Source organism: Cygnus atratus, chromosome 3, assembly GCF_013377495.2.
Source record: "Cygnus atratus isolate AKBS03 ecotype Queensland, Australia chromosome 3, CAtr_DNAZoo_HiC_assembly, whole genome shotgun sequence".
Classification (NCBI taxonomy): Eukaryota; Metazoa; Chordata; class Aves; order Anseriformes; family Anatidae; genus Cygnus; species Cygnus atratus.
This window is the reverse complement of record NC_066364.1, coordinates 109,888,803-109,910,214: the sequence shown is the minus strand read 5'-3', so window position 1 is coordinate 109,910,214 and position 21,412 is coordinate 109,888,803. Positions and strand designations below refer to the sequence as shown.

The 21,412-nt window shown below is 48.9% G+C and overlaps 1 protein-coding gene across 4 annotated transcripts in view; it reads left to right on the top strand.

Moving 5' to 3' along the window:
• SERTAD2 (SERTA domain containing 2) overlaps positions 1–21,412 on the top strand; it is an 81,164-nt gene that overhangs the window by 46,785 nt on the left and 12,967 nt on the right. Inside the window, exon 1 of one of the 4 annotated variants that reach the window (XM_050709365.1) lies at positions 493–511. The exons of 1 other annotated variant lie outside the window; for it this stretch is intronic. Coding sequence is in view for 1 of the 3 variants with exons in the window: in XM_035553078.2 (XP_035408971.1) it covers positions 13,952–13,959 (8 nt within the window). In the remaining 2 variants the exon portion in view is untranslated. Of the gene's footprint in view, positions 1–492; positions 512–12,908; positions 13,122–13,941; positions 13,960–21,412 lie in introns of those variants that run through there. 2 more of the 4 variants (XM_035553081.2, XM_035553078.2) reach the window with 2 other exon arrangements.

Genomic DNA, 21,412 nt, shown 5'->3' with positions numbered 1-21,412 from the left:
CAAACCAGGAAAGATTGAAAGCCACAGACGTAAAGCAAATGAGAGGTGCAGGCCCTGCCCTGAGGACGTTTACAGTGTGACTCGTGGATGGAGGAGGCTGGACTTGTCTTGAGCGCTCTGGAAATCAAAACACATGGGTTTGACTTTCATTTCCACAATAAGCTTCTACTAGCCATCCAGTAGTTTCCCCGTGCTTCATTTCTTCAATTTGCCAAATGAGGCAGTGGCCTGTCTGCCGAAATGACAGCCCGCCGCTCGCTTTGCCCGACCGTTACTCGCAGCGAGTGGCCAGCCCCAGGGCTGCCCTGCCCTTCTCCTCCTGTCTCAGGGCTCCCAGAGCCCTCCGAGCAGCAGCCCCCCAGATGATCCCCTTCCTCTCCCATCCTGTACGGCGTACAGACCAACCCAGTGAGCATTTGGTGAATGAGGGGGCGATGGGCCCCTACAGCAGGCAGGGAATTGAATCCCTGCTCCGGCTTGCTCTTGTGGGTCATAAGAGCGGGTCAGCAAGGTGAGTCTGCTTAGCGGGTGGTTCCCCGTGTGCTGGGGAGCCTCGTACACGTGTTTCACCTAAACAGAGAAGGGCTGAACGTGTCCTCTCAGTTTGCTGCGCCTCTGCGGTGACAGCGACCCTATCGGTAATTGTATCTCTGATGCTGAAGTGCCTTCTAGCTTTTGCTGCTAATTCTTCTTTCCTGGTGTCATTGGTGAGGGATTAAGGAAGTCATGCAGATCACCAAGATCTGCTTGAAGGAGTCGGCAGTGACTCACTTCTGTCTGGGGACTTCTGCTAAAGAAACTCAGTTGACTTGTTTTTCGTTTGAAAATCAAGATTTCTGTTCCATCAAAACATAGTTCCAAGCTGAAGGTGGGGGAGAACTAGAAAAGTTAGCGTGATGGGGGTGTGAGCGCTTTTAACTTACATGTTAAAGCATCTTGGCTCTTGTAAGTAACTGGAGAACTACTCTTGTAATGCATTGCGGTGTCTGAGATGAATTTTGAATGCCAGTGAGATAATGAGGTTTATCAAAAAACAAGCCCGTCTTTCACTTTGTTCAAGTTTGGCCTCGTGCCTCACATACATGGAGTTTAGCTCAGAAGCAGCTTGTCGTTTGTATCCCCAAACCACCGTGTGCAGTTCTGATGGATGGCGGCCGCTGGGCGCGAGAGCTTCAGAGCTGGGACATGACAGAGGCTCCCCCAACCTTTCTGCTTGCTCCGAGACCCTGCAGCAGGACGCGGGGTAAGCGAGTGGTCACCACGAGGCTGCTGTGGGAGAGGCTGAGGAGGCGTTTGCCTTTACGAATCACCGACTGCAATTTAACACGTCAATCATTTCTTTAGCATGAACGTGCGTGATGTTCACGATGTAAGACACACGGCTGCTTTTAACAGGTTAGGTGAGATGATTCAGGACTGATCCAGCTCCCTGGGTGATCAGGTAGTATACAGCCCATGGTGGTTATTATTCACTCCTTGTTGATGTTAGAAAGCTTTCTAACAATTCATGGTATCTCTCAAGGTCTCATCCTCTTCTCTCTTTTTGTTTTAATTTAATTTTATTATTATTATTATTATTATTCAGACTCCTGCTGTATGCATCCCCCAAGCAGGTGGGAGGGCGAGTTGGTGGGAGATGACTTGGCTTTGTTGGAACTTCACTTAATGCAGGGTGGGGGCAGAGAAAATGAAGCTAAATTACGCAGATCCTGAAGGCACAGCGAGTGTGCTACATCACTTGTGAGCATGACTAGAACTGAAAATGAATCACAGCCTTGTTAGACACTGTATGTGTCAGTGCATGTGGGCAGAAATATCATTCAGTGAGAGAGAGAAAAAGACAGAGAGAAAGGGACTGAATCTTTTAAAGCGTGCTGGTCCCACTGAAGCAGTTGTAGTATTTAATCTAATGGGTGAGAGCGGGGAAACAAGGGGGCAGCTTCTGTAGGATACTTCGCTACGTTGGTTTATCTTCCTTTCTGAAGATTCAAGAGGAGGCTGGACCTCTCAGCAGTGACATCTGAAGACTTCTAAACCAGAAAAGGCTGTAATTGCAAGTTCAGGTTTGAACCCACTTTCGAGGAGTTTATAATACAACCACCAAGAATTATTTTGGGTGAGATTTGAATGTGGAGTCGCTTCAGCCTGCGTGTTCATTTTGCATTAGGAAGCAAATTTGATTTGCTCTTCCTGTAGCCTTTTGATGGTGCACACTCACACGAACGCAGTGGCACGCCCATGTGCACACCAAGCTCGTTTCCTACATTCCAGTTACAAAAAGCCAGTCTGGAGCTGTAACCTCGATGCTTGCAGCTGTGTAATTTGAACAGGGCTCATCTCTAACCTGGAAATTGGTTTTGCAGTTAGGTTTGGATGGGACACAGCCATGGCAGGTGATTTGATGGAGAGTTGCTCGAATAAACTGGCCTCTAGAATCTGGTATGTATGTGTTCTTACTCCAGAAGACACCACAAATGATAGCAGTGTTCCTCAAGAAGCTCTTCCACCTTCTGCAGGAGCCAGTCCATGCCAGCTAGCAAACAGCAACCATCTTAAAATCCCCCATCCCGCCACCCAAATACCACAGTTTTTTTGAAGCCAGATGGAGTAAAGCGGTGTGTTCTGTCCCACGTTTCGTTTGTGCATTTCTGTACGTTGTGCTTAGTCGTGCAGTCTTCATTTGCTTTCACTAGCCCTCTTACTTCTCCAGGAAGCAAGTGGACTATAGATCAGATTGCCAGGTGCTTCTGTCTTGGGTCTGATGTTGCTAGTTCTGTATGGACAGTCTCCTCCCGTTTCTGCTGTTTTTGAAGTGTGTCTGGTGAGCACTCATACAGGTGGCAGAATCTGGCCCCAGTCTGCAGTAAGCATTATGCATGTTTTGGAGCTGTACTCCTCTGCCAAGGGGACAATCTTATCTTTTCAAGAAGCATTGCAGTTCACATTTCTTGCAGGACGGAGAGGGGAATTCATCCCCCTTCGTGAAGCCTGAGATCATCTTTGCTCAGCGTAAACTGGAAGCCATGGGAGGAGTGCGATGTGTTCCCAAATGACACCTAATGGAAGAGCTTGGCTGTTGACAGCACCAGACCACAAATGAAAACTTTTAAGGAATTAAAAAAAATAAAAATCAACCAACAGATTGTTAAAGCTGGTTTCCCTGAGTACTCTATCACAAGAAAATAGAGCTGTTTGTGTAGGTATTGTGGGCACTGCAAGCTAGGCAGGCTCCTCTAAGAGCAGCTTGAGATACTACTTCATAGCCTGAAGTTTAACCAGAACAAACTCGTGTTGCTTTTTTTTTTTCCCCTTCTTCTCCTGTGTATGTTTGCTTAGTTTCTCATCCATCCAGTGCTAGTATGGCTAAGTCTCTTGTTGCTTCTTGGAGGTTTACGTTCTCTTCCAGGTTTTTGTCCCCAACCTGCTTTCCAGTATCTCCTCAAAGCTTTTCATCCTAGTCACCCTTCTGCCCGAACCCATCCTGGATAGGGTTTCAGTGGGAAAGCTGTTGTCCTAGCGTGTGCAGTGAAGGCAGCTGTAACCCGTCAGCCCAGGTGGGTTAATCTGGTGTAGAAAATCCAGAAATCCTGGGGTCGTGTTTGAAAATGCTTCCTCCACAAAGCGCAGCCTGTGCTTCCTGCATGTTGCCGCCTGTGGCTCTTGTTTTACAGCAGGCTCAGACCCTGGTGCCAGGCTCTTCTGCTGAATTTGGGAAGGCTGCGTGCAGGAGGAGGCAGGTGGTCGTTGCTGGTAGTGTCTGCAGGCACTGGCCCATGACATCTTGTGTAATTTAAAAGCTGATGATTCTAGACACTGGCTTGAGTTTTAAAAAAGCAGCTAGAGCTGTGTGGCTTCTTCTTTATCCCCCTCCCCACAGACCAGGTGCTCTGTAGTTTCTGAACACAGTGGTTTCTGAACGTTAAGAAGCATGTAAACTGTCTCCAGCTGAGGACACAGCGCTGCACCTCCCCCCTGCACCAAAAAAAAAAAAAAAAAAGGGAAAAAACCAGAAAAAAACCACCATCAGTAACTTTTGAAAATCCTGGTCATTGTGTGGCTTTCCTAGAACGTCCTTCTTTAATGAAATGGGAATAGCTTGTGATTTTCTGACTCTTAGATGTGACCCTTCTAGGAGAAAGACAAGGAAGGGATCCATACTTGCAACAAGAACAAGCTTTTAATTACTTAGAGCAAGAACATGTTCTGAAAAGTAAAGATTTTAGACTTAATGTGCAAGGAACAAAAGGCCGTTGTGAGCTATGTACAAGAGTTGCTGAGAGTTTGTATTCTGCCCTTTTTTTTTTCTGTGGGAGTTATTTCCTGTTGTTGACTAGAGTTCTTTATTTAGAACCACCTAGCTACTGAATGACGGCTAGCTCGCGAAAAGAAAAAGTGTGATTAAAACTTGCTAAGGCATATTTCAAGATCTCCTCGCTTCCATTAATTTAAGGTGAATCTTTGCTAAATAGAAGAAGAAGTTCAAAACAACAAATGCATTTTCTCCTCATTACTTCGCCCACATCAGCCGTGACAGCTAGCAAAAAATATGCTGGGAGTCTGAGGTCTTTCACCTGAACATCTCATGGAAGACAATGTTTTGTTAACAAATGTGGCTTGTTTTAGATTGTCCTGGTTTTAAAACCCAAACAATGCCTGGTCTCGTTTCTTCCAGGTAAGAGTAATGCAGCGGCATTTTGTGGGGACCACTCTTTTTGATGGACCCCACAACCAGGGTAGGAGTGCAGCACTTGCACTTTCCCAGCTGCTCAGATGAGAAAGGGTTTCCTTTGAAGAGTGCTGCCAGCAAAAAGAGGTTTCTGGCTGCTGACCTGCATGGGAATAGTATTTGTGTACATGTGTTGAGTCAAATTATCAGCGCTTTGACATATGCTTAACTTCTTTTGCTCTTCTGGCATGGGCTGAACATCCAGCTGAGGAAAGTTAGCAGAAGAGGTCGAAAAAAAAAAAAAGACTTCACCTGAAGCTTACCAATACTGGATTATAAGTGTAGGTAGGCAAGCAAAGGAACTGAGGTTACTGACTTTTTCTTAGCAGGAATCACGCTAGGAATGTCCCCTGGGTGTGGATGATTAGTAGCAAATGCCCTGGGGCATGAGAGCAGATGGACATTCATCCCTCCTGGACCTGGCTGCTCACAAAGTCTCTCACAAAGGGTGGCAATTTCTGCTCAGCTCTTGCAACGAGGCTAGGCTGGCCCCTTTCCGCGAAGTGCCTGCCCGCCGCCCGCTCTTGTGGGCAGGCTGTGGGACAAGAGCGATGGCTGGCCTGCGCCCTGACAGCAGTTCACATCTTTCCTTCTGCAAACAGAACTGCTAGAGGCTGGTGTGTAAAGCTGGGTGCCTGCAGGGAATCGCTCTGTAAGGGAGAGAGGTTTGGGAGCCTTCTGCCCATCCCTGCGTGCTGGGAAAGTCCCTGGTTGGGCGAAGAAGCAGGGAGAGCCTCACTGATATTCCTAGCGGTATTTTCTGTCCAGAAGTGAGACCAGAGAACAGTCTGGGCTGGGCAGCATCAGCACGGACGGGGATGCAGCTCTTCCCCTGGTTTCTTGGGCCTGCTTGTTTCCCTTAGCAATTTCCCCCATTATACCTCTGCTTTGATCCCCCCCCCCCCAGGGCTAAACCATGAAAAGGCAGAATTATTGCTGTTTGAGAGAGCTGCTTATGGCTGGCTCAGACACTGTGGGCTTCAGGGAGCAGTATGCCACATGCAACACTTGCTTTTCTAGCTCCGTGCCACCCTGCCCACAGCATATCCCATTTTTTTCCTGCAAACACCGTGGTAGGAGAGACATTGGGGTGACCAGACAGGAGAGCTGCCTCACCCCTCTAAAATCAGAGCCAGATTTTAAGGACATTACCTCCCTGAAGTCACTGTGGGAGGGAGAGAGAGGTGTGAAAGGGTGGGCAAGGTGGTCCATGGTGATAAATTGTGGATCCTCAGCTTCTTTCTCTGTCCTGGTGGTAGATCCTAAATGCTGGGTGGGTTTGCAAGGCTTTAATGTAGCTTTGTTTGGGAATACTAATTAGGTGTAAACCTCTTTTAGCCTTTGTCTAATGGCCACTGTAAACGATCAGCTTCCTTCAAAGTGAGAGCATAAAAAAGGTTAGGGGAGAATGTAAATGAACATGTACAGTTCCCTTTTTCTTCGGTAAGCCAAAATACATTTCTCACCGTTATAGGGGTGGTTTTAGGGTAAGGCTGAGAAATGAGTGCTTCACCCACGGTCTGTTTACCTGCACAATCAGTACGGGCTTTTGCTGACTCTTAGCCGTGCTAGCACGAGGGAATGTAGAGAGGGAAAATGAATCATTACCACAGTCGTCAGCAGTAAAAGCATCCGATATGCTCATTCACTCTTTTTTTAATCCTTTCTTTGCACATAATTAACGAATTCACACATTTTGTGAAGGGTTAAAACTGAAAGACTTGTACGTACGTTCACTGCACTGACTCAATGAGTTCAGTTCTATATGATCTTCATTTATTTGTAGTGGAACAGAACGGCAGTGGGAGTTTATGCTACATTTGATGTTCTTGTGCTAGGTTTTTTTTGTCAGCTCCTCTCTTTCTCTTCTAAATTTGGCCCTGCAGATTCAACTTCTGTTTTATTGGGGCTTGGGGTTTTTTCTTAAAGAAGTTGTGCAGGTCACTCACTGATTGCCTAAAATTAGACCCCCAGCAAACAGTCTGCCTGAAAGGACTTCAGATTAACATCGTCTGTAAAGAGTTTTGCACCTGGGATGGCTGGAGGAAGGATTTACTGTCGCAAGTTTGGATTACCTCAAGAATCCCTTCGTCTCACTTGGTAGAGGTATTGCCTGAATCTAGTGGCTCTAAGAAGCTGCAGAAACTAGTCTGAAACGAACCGCCCGAGCCCCCTGAATGGTGTAGGAGCTTAATATGCTGCACAGGTTGTATTCTTGCCAGCAGAAGCAGCTAGAGGTGGGTGCATTCATTTGGATGTCAGAGTACTAACTCATGTTTTCATGTAAATAAGGGCTGAAATAGTTTATTTTCCCCCAGTAACGCATCTGAGCATGAACATACCATACTACGGTGACATAGTTTTAAGTGCTATGTAACATTGCAATCCTACATCAACACCGTAGCCACGACACCATTTTGTGTGTGCCATCCCAGCCTCAAACACCCCAATACTGCTGTACAATTCTTTAACGCCACACATCTGAGAAGGAACCTCCACGCCTCCAAGCTGCTCGTCACCCTGCTGGCGGCCCCGTTTAGTCTATCAAGCCTTCGGCATTTCAGCAGGCTCGAGCGGTGCTAAACATATTCCAATGCGCCTATGCAGACAGGCTTCTTCCAGGTTTCAGATGTAGTTAAGAAGAGAGCGGTGTGCATCTGCAATCCAGAAACGCACAGCTCCACGCAGAGCTCTGTTGGAGCAGCTCGGCTTCGGAAAAGGGCCGCGGCGTGCAGCACGTGCGCTGGGCCAGGTCGGTGGAGTTGCGCTCCTCTGGTGAGTGGGGAGCAGGTTGTCCGTCGGTGGAAGCGAGACGGTGGCAACCTTTGTTTTGAAGCGCGCGTGTGGCTCTCATCTTCGACAGCCGCATCTCGTTAAGATTTTCAGGATCAGGTCGGGATTGTGCTGGAGACTAGTGGGTGGCCTGAGACTTCTGGCTTGATTGCAGTGACATCTGTTTACACCAGTGGTTAATTAGGCCTGAGGACTGGCTCTCTCTCTGTATTTTTCCCCACTGTTTCTTCATTTTTTTTTCCTTTATTTAAAGTATTCCCTTCTCGGTTGTAAAACAGAGCCTTCAGTTCTCTCGGCAGATTTTTTTCTCTTAACACACTGGCCCCAGTATTAGAGGAGCACCAGAATATCAGCGTAGCCTCTCTTCAGAAAAAGTAACCAAGTGTTCCAGAAAAGAATGGCTTGTGCTTTTGATAGAGGCTGCAGAGCGAGCACTAAAAGGGAAAGAAAAGTAAATGCAGCATTTTGCAGCCGCGAATTGTTTAAAACTTAACTCAATGTGAAGCACAGACCACTGTGTCTTGAGAAGAATGAGTGAAAAGCCGAGCCTGCGTTAGGAGCCTTTGTGCAGCACAGCCAGCTTTGGTGTGAACAGTCTGGCCTGGGTCAAAAACGAAGCACATCTCGCAGGTGATGCAGCCTGAATGGGATTTGGGAAGGAACGAGGATGTTTATGAAAAGCAGAAAGATGTGCGTGGACCCAGCAACGGTAGGCAGCGTGAACTTCCGTCAGAGGACAGCGTGTTTCAGCTGGAGCGAGGATGATGCACACCAGCAGTCTCCAGAGCACTGGGAGTGCACAGGGAATTACAGAGGGAGGGAGTCATCTCAGTGCATGAGGAATGCAGCAAAACCTCCTCTGACTAAGCCAGCTAATGCACGCTGTGTTTTTTTTCTTTCCTGATAATCCTGTTCCATAATATTTCCTTAATAATTTAATATGTGAAGAGTAGCCCTTCTGAAAAGCATCTAAATCACCAAGTCTCACTTTCAGATGAAACCTTGCCACCCTTGTCCTTGACACACATGGGGGATTTCTACCAGGTATAACTACCTCAGTTAAGTTTTTTTTTTTTTTTTTTTTTAATTATTGCTTAACGAATTTACCATGTGGCACAACCCTTGGCACTGCCAAGCAACAGCTGTATGTTACTGGATTCCGTGGGCCTGATCCTGCAGCACTTGAAGCCAAAAAGCGTATTTGGGAACAGACATTGGCATCGAAGTCTGCAGAAAGGCTCAGAATAAGTATACGAAGGAGGTTAGTTGCACTCAGAATATTGATTCACAAGCTCCATGGTTTTTGCATCTCTGCTCATTTTACCTAAGTAAGACCAACTGCCCAATTGGACATATAATATATGATACTGCATTAGAACTAAGGCTGCATTTGGTCATACTCATTAATTAAACTGATTTCCCCTGTAGTTTTTTTTTTTTCCTAGAGAACTAACGGAGAATGATAATTAAGCATATTATGCATTCTAGGGAACGACGTTTCTCCTACTGCCACAGAAACATTAGAGATGAAATACATGAACTAAAGCAGAAAAATAATAAAAAAAAGAAAAGAAAAGCTAAAATGGGAGTGAGAAGGGGGAGCGTTCCTTCCTTCTGTTTCAGCTGATTCCTCTGTGCCTTGGGATGTGCATGGCAGCCTCGTCACAGCGGATGAGTTGCGCCAGCAGGAAAAAATAAAAGCCAATTGAAATCTAAAGCAGGGCAGCCCAGCTTTTCACAGGTGCAGCTCCCTGGTAATGCACAGATGCAGGCTGCAGTAATGCAGCACCCCAAATTTTGTGGGTTTGTTTTTTTTGAGGTGCTTGCTTTTATTTGTAGCTGAACCTTGCCTGAGGAAACTGGTGGTGCTTCGGTCGAGGGGCTGCTGCTGAGCGTCACTCCCTGCTGCTCCGGGGCTGTTGCTGTTGCCATCGCCTGCCCACAGCCCCTTCCAGAAGGCCAGTATTGACCCTTGAGCTGCCTGAAGGGAGATGTCTTGAGGCTTAGTGGCGTTTAATCACATTTAATTCGTGCCTTTGCTTGTGGCATGCTTGCTTCTTACCTGTGAGACCTGCGTCGCTTGGTGGGGAGTGCTGCTCTGGTAGGATGAGCATCCTTGTGGCTACAGGCAGGCCCTTGGGTTAGCTTTTCCCAGGTTATTGGTGCTGGCAGGGTCTGACTTTGCAAAAAGTTGTCTGCTCTCAGGGCAATATTACATGTTTGTCTGTCAGCTCCTGTGTGTGCTATTGCAAAGATATCCAGGGAGAGAACGAAGAAGGTGTTTTGTTCTTACATTTACCTGGTGAAGTCTCAGCATTAACATTTATTGCAATTAAAATGGCCAAGGATGTGCTTAGAAACAGAGGAAACAATTCACTGTGTGTTTTTTTGGCAAAATTTGAGGGGTGCTGATGTTTCAGCACACCAAAGGTTGCCACTGTTTCCCAACTGGCACAGATGTTGATAGCCAGAGATTACCTGGCAGTCTGTAATATTTCTAATGAATTGCCCTAAGAAGCCTAGTGTCTGTTTCCCCCTCCAATCTTTGATTTCTGTTTGTTAATGGATTTCTTTTTAATACAGGAGGGTTTTTGAATGTTCTAAAGGAGGCCTGGCCTCGTTCAGGCAAACTTTGTCCATCCTTGCTCAAAGACGGCTGAGTTTAGACTGTGCCTGTGGCCCGCTTCAGGTCAGTAACTCTATCGAAAAACACAGTTCCTTCCCTTCTAGCGTGTCATCCTCTTGTGCGAGCAGCTCAATGGCCTGCTCCTCACGAGCACAGAGACTTTTCCCCCTGCTTCTGTGGTTTCTGGAAGCCTCTGCCAACTCACTTTCCTGCCCAGCATTCGTGGCTCGGTCGTGGGCTGTTTCTGCGCTTACCAACGTGTTTGGGCAAACTGCGCTGGGGCCTCGCAGACACCTTCTGGTCAGATTGCTCTGGGGCTGCGGAGCTGAGCTTCCTGGCCAGCAAGGCCTCATTAAATCACACTCCAGGCAACGTGAGACGTGATTGGCAGCGGGATCGTTCGCTCTGTGTTGCCTAACCTCGTCCTGGCATGGCAGGGCCTGAGCAGTGCAAAGTATGGGCAGGAACTCCACTCGTATCGATTCATGTCATGACCTATGCTCATCTGAGAGTGTTTCTGAGTGTGGATGCAGGCTGTGCTCGTTGTGTTCAGAGGAACAATCTGAGTTACAGCGTGACTATAAACTCCTGCCAAGAAAGGCCCAGGGGAGTTACAGTAGGAAACAGGAGGGGCAGTGAGTTTTCTCTTATGCTAGTGTAAAATTGGAGCAACCTAACAAAGTCAGGAGCGGTCAAAACTCATACACCAGAGGCTCAGGCCTTTTGCTGCCGAATTTAAAAAGGCAAGACTGGGGCCTTGGATATCAGAGTGGAGCCCAGCTCTCATTTAGCAAATGTTTGTGGTTATGCCTATACTCCTGGCGATAGCGTGCACACACCCAGGAACAGGGACTGTAAGCCTGCCGTGGACTTTGAGCTCCAGAAGGCAGGCACTGCTTGGCTGGATGCATCCCCGGCGCGATTACACACGGCCAGATCCTGCCATGCTACAAGTCCAGAGCAACCCTCCTGAAGCAAAGGTGGAGCTAAGCCATTAGCCAAAGCACTGGTGGAGCTAAGAAATTGGGCCGCCAGAACTGCTCCAAAATAATATAAATACTTATATGTATGCAGCCTGTTTCAGAACTTGCTGTGCCTGCATGAAAGGAATTGCCCACTGGCTGCTGGAGGGGTGACAGCAGCTGTTGTGTGACCTGCTGGCGACACGCGTCGTGGCCTTCTTGAATGTAAGGGTGGAGAAGAAAAATCTGTGTTTCAATTAGTAAGCAAAGGGGTGGGGATTTACAGTGCTGTAGCTACAGGAGGCTTTATTCTGCTCTTGAATATGCTGGGGGAGACTCAGACATCACTGGAGTTGTCCCCCTTCTGCACCAGTGTAAAGGAGGGAAGAATGTGGCTCTGAAATCTGGTGGATTTGGCTTTTAAAAACCAACAAAGTTGAAAATGTCCAAATATTCTGGCTGGCTTTTGAGAAGACTGAAGCTCACCAGACAGGTACCAGTCAGGCCCTAAAGCAAATGAAGCTTTTCCTTTCATTTACTGATTTTTATTATGACGGCTGTAATTTCAAGAAGAGCCTTGTTTTCCTGAGCTCGAGCACCAAATTTTCCCTGTCTGCAAGAAAGCATCCAGCCAGGGGAGATTCAGGTTTTAATTTCTGCCGCCTGGCGATCCGTTCACAAGTCACTTATCAGTGACAAAATTCAGTAAACGGCTCGGGAATGGCTTCGCAAACCTGCCTCAGGGCTACCTCTGCACGGCACTCAGAGGATGACAGCACTTGGATTTCCTCAAACGGAGGGCTGAAGGTGCTTCTCAATCTGATGCTTTCCTCCCCTTCTAATGGCTTCAGCAGAGCGAAATACCAGTCTTGGTGTTTTAAGCCCCAATTAGATGGGTGGCTTTTCAGGTCTAATTTTAAGAATCTGTAAAATCACCCTTCTGTTTTGGCAGGTTCACTCCATTATTTTTTTTTCCTGTCCTTTGTGGGTTTTCAACATATGATTTCCAGGTACCATTCTTCTTTTCGGTTTTCAGGTTGGAAAGGGAACTTGATTTCCAAGCAGACCGTCAGCCTGATTGATCACAAATCATTACAGGACGTTCTGAGCGTAATACCTATACACGTCGTGCTCTTAATGACTAATAATCACCTTTATGGCTGCTCTTAAAGCTTTATTGGACCCAGGTACAGGCGCCGCAGTGGGACGCAACCGCCCGAGATGGCGCCGGGACCCTGAGGCGTTGGAGCTGCGGTTCCTGGGATCTCGAGCCCTTGGGGGAGCCCACCCAAATTTGAGGGAACACACACAAATTTGGGGAGCCCACACAAATTTGAGGGAACCAACACAAATCTGAGGGAACCAGACAACCACCGACCCCTCTCTGAGGGCCCAGCTCCCATCTTTCCCTCAGGGGAGCGCCCCGCCAGCCCCTCACAGCCCAATTGCGGCCCCGGCGAGGGGGAACACCGCCGTGTCCCTCAGGTAAAGCCCCCGGCTGAGGCAGGGGGGACGGGGGCGGCCAGGCAGCGGCCCCCCCGGGGCCACCCGGGATATTTGGCATTCTTGCGGTCGGCGCTTGGCGACCGCCTTTGTCCCGGAGCGGGGCCCGCTGCCGCCCGGGGCCGCCGGGCCGGGAGAGGAGGAGGAGGAGGAGGAAGGGGGAGGAAGGCCGGACCGAGGCGGGGCTTTGCCGCGGGCCGGAGGGCGAGGAGCTCGCCAGAGCCGCCCCTGGCGTCAGTGCTGGCGGCAAGTGCTGGAGCCGGGGCTGCTCCCGCCTCCTCCTCCTCCTCCTCCTCCATTGTATAATGCTGCGTGAGCGCAGCCGCCGGGCCGGAGCGGAGGCTTAAATCCTCACACTGCCTCCTCCTCCTCCTCCTCCTCCTCCTCCTCCTCCTCCTCCTCCTCCTCCTCCTCCTCCTCCCAGCCGGCGCGGGAGCGACAGATGGAGCTGCTCTGAGGGCGAGAGGTGCCGACCCCCCCAGGCTTTGGTTCCCAGGGGGAGCTGCATGTGGTGAGTGGGGCCGGGGGGGGGGCTCGGGGCGCTGGGCTGGTCAAATCGCCCTGTTCCCCCTGCTGGGGGCCCCACGGCCGGGGGGGGGGGCGGGGGGAGGCAGGTGAGCCCAAAAGGGCTGGAGTTGTCCTTAAAACCTGCCTCCCACCCCTTTTCCCTGGGCGATGCGCGGCACCCCCAGCCCAAGCAGGTGCTGGTGGAGGGCTTACTTTGGGTCGGGGCTGGCCCCCCAAAAGTCCCCACAGTGGAGGAAACCCCACTGTGAGCACTGGGGGAGCCGTTTGAGCCATCAGGACCCAGCCGCCCTCCGATTTCCTGAGAAGAGAGAGGGGTTTTGGGGTTCCCCCGAAGTTGGCGGCATAGTGGCAAGGCGAGCTGAAGGGCCTGGGGGGGATTTTGGGTGCGCAGGAGGAGGGCTGACATATGGCTGGGCACGGCTGGCCCGCTGGCTGGACCCCTCCCGGGGCTGGTGTTAGGGCTGGGGATTAGTGGGGCTTCTCCTTGAGCCAGGGAGGAGAAATTGGGGGCTGTGGGGGGGGGACTTCAGCAGGCAGGGGTTGTTTGTCTTTGGGAAACGGTGGTGGAAACGCTGCGCCTCGAGTGGGACTCCAGCCCTGGGAAGCAAATCTTCTTTTTTAGTGCCCCTCTCTCTCGTTCAGGGCATTCGCTGCCTTGCTCGTGTCGGTGCATCAGGAGCCGGGAAGATGTGTCAGGATCTGGGGAGATAAGCTTTCTTTAAGCATGAAAATTGGAGTGCAGTTACCCGCTGTCATGTCTTGCACTAAGTCAAGCACAGCTGGAAAACCCTGGGACACTTTAGTTGGAAACCTATGGAGAGGTTCGTGTGCCATCCCTCTGGGACCTTCGGTGGCGAACTCACAGTTGCCGGTCAGCCGCGTGCATAAAATTAAACAAATCTGCCCATTTCACCTCCGTCTCGGGGGGCTGCTAACCCCTTTGCCGGCCGGCAGCGCAGCACGTCAGAGCTGTCTCGTGCGGCAGCCTGCATTCAGGCAAGCCCAAAGCTCTCGGGATCAGGGAAGTCCAGGCTTTTTCAGCTGGTGCCCGGTGAAGTCAGCAGGGTGGCTCTCACTGCTGTCAGTGGGTGCTGGATTTGGCCGCCGTGGAACGTGTTATTGCTCAAACAATGGTGGGAGAGGGCTTGGCTGCCCCCTAACATCAGTTTTATGCCTGTGTGTCTCAAGCGTGGCACACGGTTTCTGCCCGTGTGAGCTGAAGAGGCAGCTCCTGCCTTTTTATTCAGGTTTGTAGGGATTCACCTGCGTAAAATGCTCTATCCAGATGTGTTGGTGCTAAGTCTCGTGGGCTTCTCACAGCGTACTAAATTTTTTTTTGAAGGCTCCTCAGTTTCTTCTGAAGTGCATGGGAAGCTGTCACATGGTAAAGCAAACTGTAGAAACGAATTGTGAAGTTGCTGTAGCTTATACACATATTGCCTTAGAAATTAAGCAGTTGATTAGGCAGGGTAAGTTTGAAGGAACCTTTCCTGCCTGAAGTTAAAACGCACACTTTTTTTTTTTTTTTTTTTAAGGTGGTATCCTTTGAATGTGATTTAACATAGCAAGCCAGTGGTGGTGGTGGAGATAGCAGGAGGCTATCACTTTGTGCTGCCAGGCAGGTATATGAGAGCTGGTCCTAGGGGACACTTCCATTGTCCAGGCACACACTGCAGCACCTAACAGCACAGCTGTAGGTTTTCCTCCTTTCGTGACTGATCCTACTTCCATTTAAGTTGGTAGCAAAAACCGCCCACTCCTTTTCGGCAGGAACTGGATTGGACTGCTAACGAATGAAGCTAGACTTTGTGCATATTAAAACAGCACTTTGATTTTTTGTGTCGAGCTGATTTCTTTCTCTCTGAAGCTGATTAAAAACAAACAAAAAGAAACTTGCTAGCCGTAGGTACTTCAGGTTTTGTCTGTAGATGAAGCAGTCTTTAAGAACATTAAATACATCTGTAGGTGCTGATTTATTAAGAAATGTAATTGTATTCCTTTGTACACCTGCTATTTTTTTTAATGGGAAAGCTGAAGTAATGCCACTGTTTCTCTCAGTGTTTTGGTAGAAATAATGATATAAATAATCCAGGCATTTGAATTGTCTGCCTGAGAGGCATCAAGGAGTTTGAGATAATGTACTACTATCAAGAAAACCCTCAAATTTCATATTCCAATTTTTTTTTAGCTTCCATGAAGTACAACAGATCTTATGCGGTATCTAGTTTGGAGGATTTTGCCATCATTTACACAAGCTGCTTTTATTTTTCCAATAAATAATTCATAGGGAAAAAAAAATCCTTTCAGGAACTCTGACTTTTTTCACACTGATGTAAAACACTCCTGGCACAGTTCATCTCCAAGAGCGCTAACGCCAGACAGGTGATCCAAAATACTTGTGACCATTTTTGCTTTTATGTAACATCTTAAAGTGTAATCTGTCAAGCGGGGAGAACGCAGTGCTCTGAAAGTGTAAGTAGTTTTCTGGTAATCTACTTTTTATAAGGTCTGGATAGCAGGGATACACCTTCTTATGAGCCAGCTCTCTACGTGCGAGCGGCGCAGGAGGAGGCAGCTCCAGTTGCAGCAGCGCCGGAGCAGGCGCACATGCACAAATCAGTGCCAGAAACGGCAGCTCTCAGCTACCGAGTCCAAAGATCACGAGTGTACCCGAGGAGGGAGCAAGGTCCAGTTTAAATGGAAGCAGGTTGGCAGTGCACACGGGCCTCGAGTGTGGATGAATCTCTTGCTAATTAATAGTTTGAAGGAAGTTGAATTTGCCAATCCCAGAACGGTGCCGACTTTCTCTGGGGGCCCAGCATTGCATGTTTTCTGCCGCTTGTTTTATGTCCAAACTTCTGCCAGTCAGAAACACTGTGCTGTCATGAAGAAGTGCCTGCTTTCTGTAAGTGGAGAGAGACCCTCCAACATGTGTTAGTTCTTTAATTCTTTTATAAACAAAGTCAATTTTTGTGTTTGCTATAGCGGAGGCTTCAGGTTTTTCGGTTTGTTCAGCATTACCAGTGCAAACACTCAAAAAAAAAATAAAATAACAATGCTGACTGTTTAACACAAGCAGGGAAAGGCAGCCCTGTAAATGCAGCGCTAACTTTGCCGTTGGGTGCACTGAAGTCGAGCAAAAACAAAGTTCAAAGCAAACATGTGGCTGGGAGATTGCAGCGGCTTTGTGGAAGATATAAGCCTGCACGTCCCGCATTGGTGCCGCACCGAGCGCGGCGGGGTCCCTGCCCTCCCTTCTAACCAGGCGGGGACGAGACGGTGTGTCACCGTGCAGAATAGAAACCGCGCGGCGCCGTTCGCCTGGCCGAGTGTGTCAGATGCTCTGTGTCAGCGCACAGCGACCGGGAGGAGCCGTGAAGGCTCCCGTGCTCGACCAGCGGCCGGGAGATTCCTTCAGCTCGAAGGGGAATTCCTGGCCGGGGAAGAGTTGCTTCGAGCGGCGTTCCCAAGGGAGAGCCGGGACCATCTCTGGGGACACAGAGCAGCGTGAGGGTACGGCACCGACAGGCTTCAGAAAAGGCGTCAAGTTGTGGCGAGGAGCAAGGTAGCTGGAAAAGACTTACAGAGCCAGAGAGCCACCAGAGAGCAAGTTTTAGCCTTTCATGCCTTCGCTTCATTGAGGACCAGGCCTCATCTGGGGCAAGTGAGACAGCGGCCACTGCCACATCAGAGGGGCCAGGCTGCTGCTGTGTGTCACAGCCATGCTCAGTGTCCCCTGTGTGCAAGTTTGAGCCATCGCTTGTCCAAACGCAGGGCCGGATTTGGTCCTCTGCCCTGCATGGTACATAACTGTAGGGTTGCCCTACAACACCCCAAGTTCCCAGTCTGTATGACCTGGTCGGTGTTTTGATGAGCAGTGTGCTTAACGAGAAACTTCTCGTTAATAACACATTGGAACTGAGTTTTAAGTGGCATTGAATGACATGAATCTCAGTCCGTGTAATTACTGGGAGCCAAAGCTTGTTTCCCTTGCTTTCACACCAGTAAGACACATTTGATTTCATCTGGCAGCTTCTGCTTCCAGGGAAGTTTGAATAAAATTGTATTCTATGTTATGAACACAAAAGAGAAAAGTGCAAAAGTGGGTTGTTTTCTTTAATGTTATTTTTAAAACTGGGCGGTATATGGAAGTAGCAGAAGAAAGAAGTTCCTTTTTCAAAGGAACCCTGAGTTGGTGGAAAGATCTAAACTCACCCGAAAACTTGCTCGGATGATCTGTAATGAAAAAAACTCTTCTCTCGATCCCAGATCTTCGACCTCCCCAGAACCCCCTGAGCTGTTTGAGCCACGCTCGCCTTCAGTGGAAACGTGACAATTACCAACTCCTCCCTTTGCAGTTTGCAAGCTTTTTCATACTGAGGCCTGTAACATCAGTCTTTGAAAAGCTCCTGGCGTGTCAGGCAGGCAATAAGGCTGAGCGAACTGTGCTATAGAAAGAACCACCCATGATCGGAGGCAAACTATGCGGATATATGTTGGGGTGGAGGTTGAAAGGAGCGTGGAGGGCATATTTGAAGCAGACTGTGCAACTGCTACAGCAGGTCTGACTAGTTTCAGACGCCTAAAGGCAGCTTTGTCTTAACTTCAGGTAGCTGCAAAATGAAGTTTTAAAACCTAATTCAGAAATACATCGTCATCTTCCGGTGCCTCCACAAACCCTTCACTTTTCATGTGTTTTTACAGGCAGCCTTTCACCCTTGGAAGAAGTGGTTAATAGGTACACGTGCATGCATAGGATTTGCATATTTTTAAAATACACACTTCATCAAGATAGGAGACCGGCGTTCGTGCGCAAACCACGGCGTTTTTACAGCTAGTGGTAACATTTTGCTTTCTTATCTCTGTGCGTGAGCGTACGTGTGTGCCTGTGAGGGAGCCCTCTCCATTTGTGCCTTTTCTCGGAGCATGATTTGTTGCCGGCCGGTTCGTGCACCCGTCCCCGTGCAGGAGGAATGACTTACACTTTATTATGCTCTGCTGCCGTTGGAGGGGTTTTGACCGGGGTGACTTCAGTGCCAGCTGTCCCAGGGGGGCAATAACTTGCTTAGGTTACCCTCTGGTGATCGAGCACACGGCCTAGGCTCTCTTACCCTCCTTCTCCATCTGTTTGGCAAAACCGGCCCTTCGAAGCAACCCTTCCCCTTTCCTCCCCTAACTAAAGTATTACACAAACGCCTTGCGAGTGAGAAGTGAGATCATATTTTCTGTATGCGTGTAGCATACAGCAGAAAGCTTCCTGTTGCTGCCGTGCTTCTCGTAGCTGTCAGCGGAACGTACATTGCACATATGTGCTGTCAGAAGGGTTGCTGGCTTTTTATTTTTTCCTTTTTGTTTGTTTTTGCTTTTCGTTTAATTGTGGGGAAAACTAGCGTAATAACGTCCTGGGTGAGGTGAATGGCTTGTGTCTGACCGAAAACAAAATGAGGTTTAGGATGTTTAGTTTCAGTTTCCCAGTCTCTTCTCCGTCTGTATTTTCCACTCCTAATTCCCAGAGACTTACTTTATGATCGAGTTTTTGTTCCATGTTAATTGACCAGTAGTAAGCGTGCTTCCAAGTACGTATTGAATACGTGGATTGTTAAAATATGCTGTTAAAAGGGTGTCCCCATATAAGTCAAAGTGGTTTATTTGAGAATGTTTAAACTACTACACATAAAATTTACGTGGATCGTACGGTGATTATTTCAAAGGGGACTGCTTCGGTGTAGTAGTTTTATTGTGCAATCAAACAGGTGCTAGGAAAAATTAAATCTCTTTCCTCTCTGACTTGTAGCTGGTAATAGCTGAGAGTAGTTCAAGGCTGGCCAAAGTTCCCTTTATCAGCTTTCCGAAGGCTCCTTCGCTGGATGTGGAAACACATGCTGTATTTCTACAAATGTGAGAGCTTTAGAGCAGCGGGCTGAAAGGCCAACAGTTATCGTGTTGTCTAACATCACTTAACACCGTCTTAGCAAACTTTCATGTCAAACTTTAACTACCATTTTTCTGGGGGGTTCTCATTGGTGGAGAAATGCCCAACAGCTTTTCCACATCTTTAAAAGAAACACGAGGGTGGGTGGGTGCTTTTTTCACAGAGTATTCTTGCTTGCAGGGCTGTGTTCATTTTATTTAAGTAAAGATGTTGAGAACAACCCATGTGCAGTGTAACTCCTTTAAAAAGTGCCAGGGAAATGCCTTCTGTTATAATCTTTGTTTTTCTCCTCTTTTAACTTTCAATAGCAAGAAACTGGTTAACAAATAAAACCTGCAGGCCAGAAACTAAAATGACTTGTCATTGCTGGGATGTATTTTGCATTTTGCAGTATACGTTTCTTTGGAGTTTTTTCTCTTCCCCTCCCTTCCCCCCCCAGTTTGCTGCTTTTCAGTTTGACTGTGATAATTTATTCAGCACTGTTTTCAGAGCAATAACCTACTTTTTGGCAAACCATTCAGTTCTTTCCACAGCAGTGTGGGTATTTTTTTCCCCCAAGTGTTTATTAAGGGTCTGCAACGAGGGGGAAAAACAAGCTATCTTTAGGGAAAAAGCACTACGATCCGCTTGCAAGCAAGGACTCTAACCAAGTAATTATAAATACGTGAGAAAAACTCTCTCTTATTACCCACAAAGGGGTCTGGTCCCTCTCGGATGCACACAACACCCTCATTAACCTTTATAGGAATTGCACACATCCCGTAAAGCTAGGTCTACGACGCTCAGTCCCTGCGTACACTAAAAATATCAGCTAGATCGTGACATACATGCGCCTGTCGAGTTGTCTTGTGCGCTGAAACGCAACGCTGCCGTAATCTATTGTTTGGAGCAGCGTTGCAGGGGAGGAAGGATGTACAGCCAGCCTTGCTGTTTCGTCACCCTCCCTTAGAGACTGACCAGTAGCATCTTGGTGTTGCAGGCGTGTCATTTTAGCAGTCAGTTTCTTGTGGCTGCACCAGCCCTTTCAGATCGCCTCGAATGTAATTTCCAAGTAAGGAGCCTCCTCTCAGCCAGTGCTTTCGCTCTGCCGGTGCCTGCAGGCTCTGAAGTGGGAAGAAAAGGAAGGCGGTCGGCTCTTGGCTGAATTGGGCCCTGAAGCGGTACACGGCCATCTTAATTGCTGCTGCTCCACTGCTGGAAGAGATGCTGGCCCTGCTTCTCCCTGCGCGGAGCCCTCGTCGTGCCCCGGTCCTGCTGGCAGGGCTGGCGGCTGCTGGGCGAGGAGGCCCTCGGTGCCAGAAAAGAAACGGCAGCGCGGAGCAGGCGGAGCTGCTTGGCTGGTCCCGGGGAGACTTGTGCGTAGAAGCCCTCGCATGTTTTTCAGGTGACAACAAGCAGAGCCTACTGAATCATCAGCTAATCGTGTAGTAAAGTCTGAGGAGCTGGCCTAGCGCAGCGCCTGGTTTTATTTACTGCAGCTCCGGTTTCCTACTGCTGATGCCCAGGTGCGTAATGCAGATCCTGGTCCTTGAGCTTTTGATATTGGCAGCAGAGCCGTCCCAGCCCGTGTGCACGCAGCGCGGTATAATTTGATTCACGCTTGGCAGGCCTGGCAGCTTCCTTAATGCTGCCACGTGGAGGCTGAATTTGAGAATAACCTTGGCCCAGCTCATCGGGGTGGCTCTTCAAAGCACGGGGGGAGCCTCGGCAAAGCCTGCTCCCAGTGGGGAGGCTCCTCAGAGCCCCGGCATGGTGGCATGGATGTGGTTTTAAGTAGCTGGCGCGTGCAGCCACGCTGGGGGAGGACATAAAGAGGGGTCTGCCTAGATATGGCACAAGGAGGAGGCGGCTTTGCCCCGTGACCACCCCGAGTACCGCAGTTACTAGCGGTAGTCATCCGCCAAGGTCTGTGTCGAAGCTGGTGTTCGTGGTGAGATGGCGTTAGCAGCCGTGGGAAGGGTGTTTCGTGAAGTTTCCAGTTAGGGACGAGACCAAAAAAGGGCAGGCCGGGGTCTTTGTGGCACCTGGTGGACGCCGCTGTAAGGATGCTGATGGGAGGCTGTGTGTGAGGCTGAACACGTGAGAATTGCCATTTTGAGACCTTTGGAGAGAGAAATTTCTTCTGCCGGGCAATCCAAACCTGCTCTTTTTCCAGTAAACATGACTGCCTTCCTGTACGCGAATAAAGCCTGGTTTGACTAAACGTTTTCTGGCCTCGGCATGCTCTCCAGCTATGCCCTCTCCTCCTCTGTACTGACAAAAGTTGCTCGTACTCGGGGCGTTTGCCTGGACGGCAGCCCCTTCCTTCGCAGCGCGCCTCGCGAGCTTTCCCTGCGCCGAAC